Raw genomic sequence first — 4,230 nt, 5'->3', positions numbered from 1 at the left:
GACAGGCACTGTCATTCAGCAGCAGTGTGCAGTGCTCTGCAGAGCCTGTCAGTCCCTACCAGAGCTTTGGTGGTCACCCTGCTGCCCTCCTGCCTGCTGTGGGATGGAGAGCTCAGTGTCAGCTGGATGAGAAAAGCAGAACTCAGCCCTGTTACATTTTTGGTGACCTTTGAGGACCTCGCCTGCAGACCCAGGTAGCTGGGCTGGCCCATTGTGCCACCTGGCACCTCTGTTCACAGTCACCCTGCCAGGGAACCTGGGCAGGCAGGGTGCACCACACAGCTGAGTGCAGAGGGAGACCTGAGCTGCCAAGCTGCAGCTTGTGCTGCTGTACAGGTCCTGTGTGCCTGAACAAGGCATAGAGAGCCTGCTGCACAAAGGTGCAGGGGGCAGACTGCACCTGAACTAAGAAAGCATTACAAAGGAAATTATCACAGCACTTGGCCAGTTCAGCCCAGACAGAAAAAACAGGCTTCTAGCAGAAATAAGTGGTTTTGACCTGGATTTTCTAGAAAATCACAGACTGACCACACTTAACAGGGTCTTTTGGGGAATGGGGGTGACATACTCAAGAAGCATTGAAGTAATCTCAACTGAGCCTGCTGGGACAGACTCCCAAGAAAATCCTGACTGTGAACCCCCAGTCACTCCACATCCCTGGTATTATCAGTTCCTGTACTCTGACTTAAATCAACAGCACCCTTCCCAGTGCAGTGCACAGCCCTCAGAGAGGATGTACAGACATGTTCCTCTGGCCATCAAGTGCAAAGTGCTTATCACACAGAAACCTGGTCGTGGTGAAGCTCTGCAGAAGTTGCTGAGTTGATAGTCCTCATCTGTGGGATGGACACAGCTCCCCACTTGTAACTGGGACACTGTAGGTCACAGTGGTGTGTACCACAGAGCCTACACCCCCCAAGAAGAACTGACAGCCTAGAACATGCTTATCTTGTGGTTGAATTACTTTTATTCTGAATAACCAAACTCACTGCTTACCTACAACCCGCAGCTACACAGAGACAACAAAGTTTTCTTCCAGGTCTCCAACAGCCCATTGCCACAGAGCTGACAGCCTAAGCAGGGCTCTCCCACCTTCAAGAAAAGCCCCAGCAATTATTTTTTGACCAGATCCCCAGACTGTACAGGCATAACCACCAAAAGGGCAAGACTGTTAACAACTGGTCTTGAGTTGTGCAAGGAACAAGACAGAGGACATTGACAGTTCAAAGTGGTTCAGCCATTGCAATAGTAGCATCCACAGCCCCATTACTACAGGGCAGGAAAGGAACACTTGGGTATCCCCCTCAACTCTGCAAAGGAACTGGCTGGAAACCCTTTAAAAAGGAAAATTCAAGCCCTGTAAGAGTAGGAGAGCAATGGCTGTTTGATTTTTAGAGCCTTTGTGGCACAGAAAACTGCAGCAGAGAGCTGCAGCCCAGCTATCAGAGGTGCACACAGTCTGGAAGGAGTCACCACCCACTTGTCCAAGCAACTCTAAATGATCTTTAAGTCTTTTCCAGCCATTCTAGGAATCTATCAGCTGGCTCAGCCAGCAAAAACAGCCATTCTGCTGCAAAGCAACACCATCCACATCTGTCATTTCTCCTCAGTACAGAAAAGGAGCATCTCATCCTCCCAGCCACACTTCAAGGACTTAGTGCCAAGCATTAAACTAGAAACCCAGTCCTTCCAACTCGAGTATCAGGTGGGGCACACAAGTGACCGGGCCTACAGCCCACCAGCAGGAGCAAAGGCAACGCTTCTCCCAGTGGTCCACACCGCAGCAATCTGGAGATGGCCACTGAACAAATGCACACGGGAGATATTTCAGCTTTTATTCGCAAATCCATCTGTACATTCCGACTCGCCGAGAGGCAGCTGGCAGGGGCCGGCAGCACCAGGGGGCAGCAGCAACCAGGAGTCACCGGAGCTTCCCCAGCGCCTGGAAACAGGAGCCAGCGGAGAAACCAAACCCCGCCGGCTTTTACATCTCACCTTCTCTGAGCAAGGGAATTGGAAATCGAGTCATCTTTATCACATTCAGAAAGGTGTTGGATTTAGAGTCCTGCGCGTTCAGCACAACGATCTCGAGTTGAAGTGACTATTCTGCAGAGCAGCTTGAAAACTACCCCAGGCTTGCTTTTCCCGAAGCCAGCATCTTAAAGCTGCAGTACTCTCCAGGCATCTTTCCCAGCAGTCCCAAAGCCAAATAACAAAAGGAGCCCTTGCAAATAAATAATCACAGGAAAATAAATAAGATTAGAACTGAAATATACAGTTACATGGTCTTTATTTGGTTTCAGAGGTGGAAAAAAGTGGAGCCAGACTGCAGCTTTAAGCCTCATGCCTGAATCAACCTCAAACACTTGGTAAATTTTACAGCTGATTAGCAGTACAGGTCCGAGATCTGAAGTTCCACGGAGATGAACATTTAGGCACAAACGCACACCCTTCCCCAAGGCATACTTTATTTTTGCGAGTTAGAAAAAAAGCCTGCTATGGGGAAGTGCCCCTTCCCGAGCTGAACAGACATGACTGAAGACCTATTTACTGTCACAGTAAAACATCCCAACAAATAACTAACCCCACCCATGGTTGCAAGGGAAAACTGGTTCAAACCATGCACCAGGGAGACAATTCTCTCTCAGGATCCTTCAACTACACTGGCACCAGAGAATCCACGAACAAATCCAGCTACCAGCAGGGCTGCCAGCTGCCTATCGCTTCTTGTGCTCCAAGCCTAGTTGAGGAAAGTCATAAGTCCATTATTTCTACTTAAGCCAGAAATCCTGTTAATGTCATTTAGAGGCAGTTCTACAGCAGGAGCTCTTGATCTGCTCTCTGCTTGGGGTGCACCAACCCCCTCTCCAGAAATTCCCACACAGAAAAAACACACAGAAGAGAAAAGCAATCCATTGCAAGCCAGTGTCCGATGATTGTCCCTTTGGGGAGGGCAGGAATCCAGGACAGGATAAGGCAGGGGAAGGGAGGAGGATGGCAGGTGGGGAAAAGTAAGAAACAAACTCAAAACCACCAAGACACAAGGAGGAGCTCAAAGCCCCTCAACAGCTGATGGCACTGGGTTGCTGTTTGCTAACAAAGTCTGAAATGAAGTCGAACTCGTTCTGTCCCAAGAATAACTCTGGCAGCTCCTGAATCCGGTCCAACCCCAGTTCCAGGACAAGGGATGTCAAGACCTCCTCATCTATAAGATCAGTGTCCATAACATTCAATGTCAGCGCTGGTGAGGGCATGTGCTGCATGCCCGGGTGCTGGCCCGGCCCCACTCTGTACTGCTGGGCACCCGCTCCCATGGGCCCGTTGCTCATGCCCAGCGGGTGGCCCTGGTACTGGGTGTTGAGTTTTTGTAGGTGCATGCTGGCCATGAGCTGCTGCGTGCCCACCGGCCCCATGTACTGCTGCTGCTGACCCGGGCCATTGAACATCATTGCGTTCTGCATCTGGTGGTGGCCCATCTGTCCGCTGAGGCTGGGTCTTGGCCTCATCGCACCGTCCATGCCAGCCCCTCCGTAGGGCATCATCTGAGCGGCGGCAGGCAGCGTCCTCAGCACATGCTGCCCGTGCTGCGGGGGTCCCTGCAGCCCGCTCACCCCCATGCGGTAGCCCTGCAGCCCGGCGCCACCGTGGCTCATCGGCATCATCATATGCTCGGCCATGGCTCCAGGTCCCTGCGAGACGACAGCGGCTCGGCCACGGCTCCGCGTCCCGCTCCCGCCGAGCCGGCTCCGACAGAAGATCCCGGCGTGCCCCCACCTCCGCCCGGGGAAGGCACCGCTCCGCTCCCTCCGCAGGGTCCGCTGGAGGGGGAAGGTGCGCGGGGAGCCCCGCCAGGAGCCGGGCTGTGCCCGCGGTACGCACCGGTCCGGGCTCCGGCGGGCAGCGGCTCCCCTCTGCGGCTCTGCCGAGCCCGACTAAGCTCCGCGGCTCGGCTGGGCTGGCCGGGACGCGCGGCCGCGCTCCCGCTCTTATAGCGGGCGGGCGGGGGCGGCCCCGGCGCCCATTGGAGCGCGGGCGGGCGGCCCGGCCCCGCGGGCGGAGAGAGGGAGGGAAGGAAGGAAGGAAGGAAGGAGGCGCGGTCGGTCCTGCCTCAGCTCAGCTCGGCTCGGCAGTCCCGCCAATGCATCCTTCTGGCGCTGCAAGCGGCACCCCGTCAGCTCTCTGCAGTCACCTCTCCGGTGCCTTCCTCCTCACAGTGCCACTGCCCAAGTC

General features: G+C 54.5%; 1 protein-coding gene across 1 annotated transcript; it reads right to left on the bottom strand.

Annotated features, from left to right (window-relative positions):
- Positions 1-1,825: 1,825 nt before the first annotated feature.
- Positions 1,826-3,947, bottom strand: CITED4 (Cbp/p300 interacting transactivator with Glu/Asp rich carboxy-terminal domain 4). Its single transcript, XM_041479451.1, has one exon. The coding sequence runs from the start codon at positions 3,675-3,677 to the stop codon at positions 3,063-3,065; it is 615 nt and encodes a 204-aa protein (XP_041335385.1). The 5' UTR covers positions 3,678-3,947; the 3' UTR covers positions 1,826-3,062.
- Between the last annotated feature and the right edge of the window lie 283 nt (positions 3,948-4,230).

Source organism: Pyrgilauda ruficollis, unplaced genomic scaffold, assembly GCF_017590135.1.
Source record: "Pyrgilauda ruficollis isolate IOZ18807 unplaced genomic scaffold, ASM1759013v1 scaffold48, whole genome shotgun sequence".
Taxonomy (NCBI): Eukaryota; Metazoa; Chordata; class Aves; order Passeriformes; family Passeridae; genus Pyrgilauda; species Pyrgilauda ruficollis.
The sequence above is the reverse complement of the archived record's forward strand: the minus strand, read 5'-3'. Positions and strand labels throughout refer to the sequence as shown.

Coding starts and splice junctions, on each gene's coding strand:
- CITED4 (XM_041479451.1), bottom strand. CDS start 3,677: ATGGCCGAGCATATGATGATGCCGATGAGCCACGGTGGCGCCGGGCTG.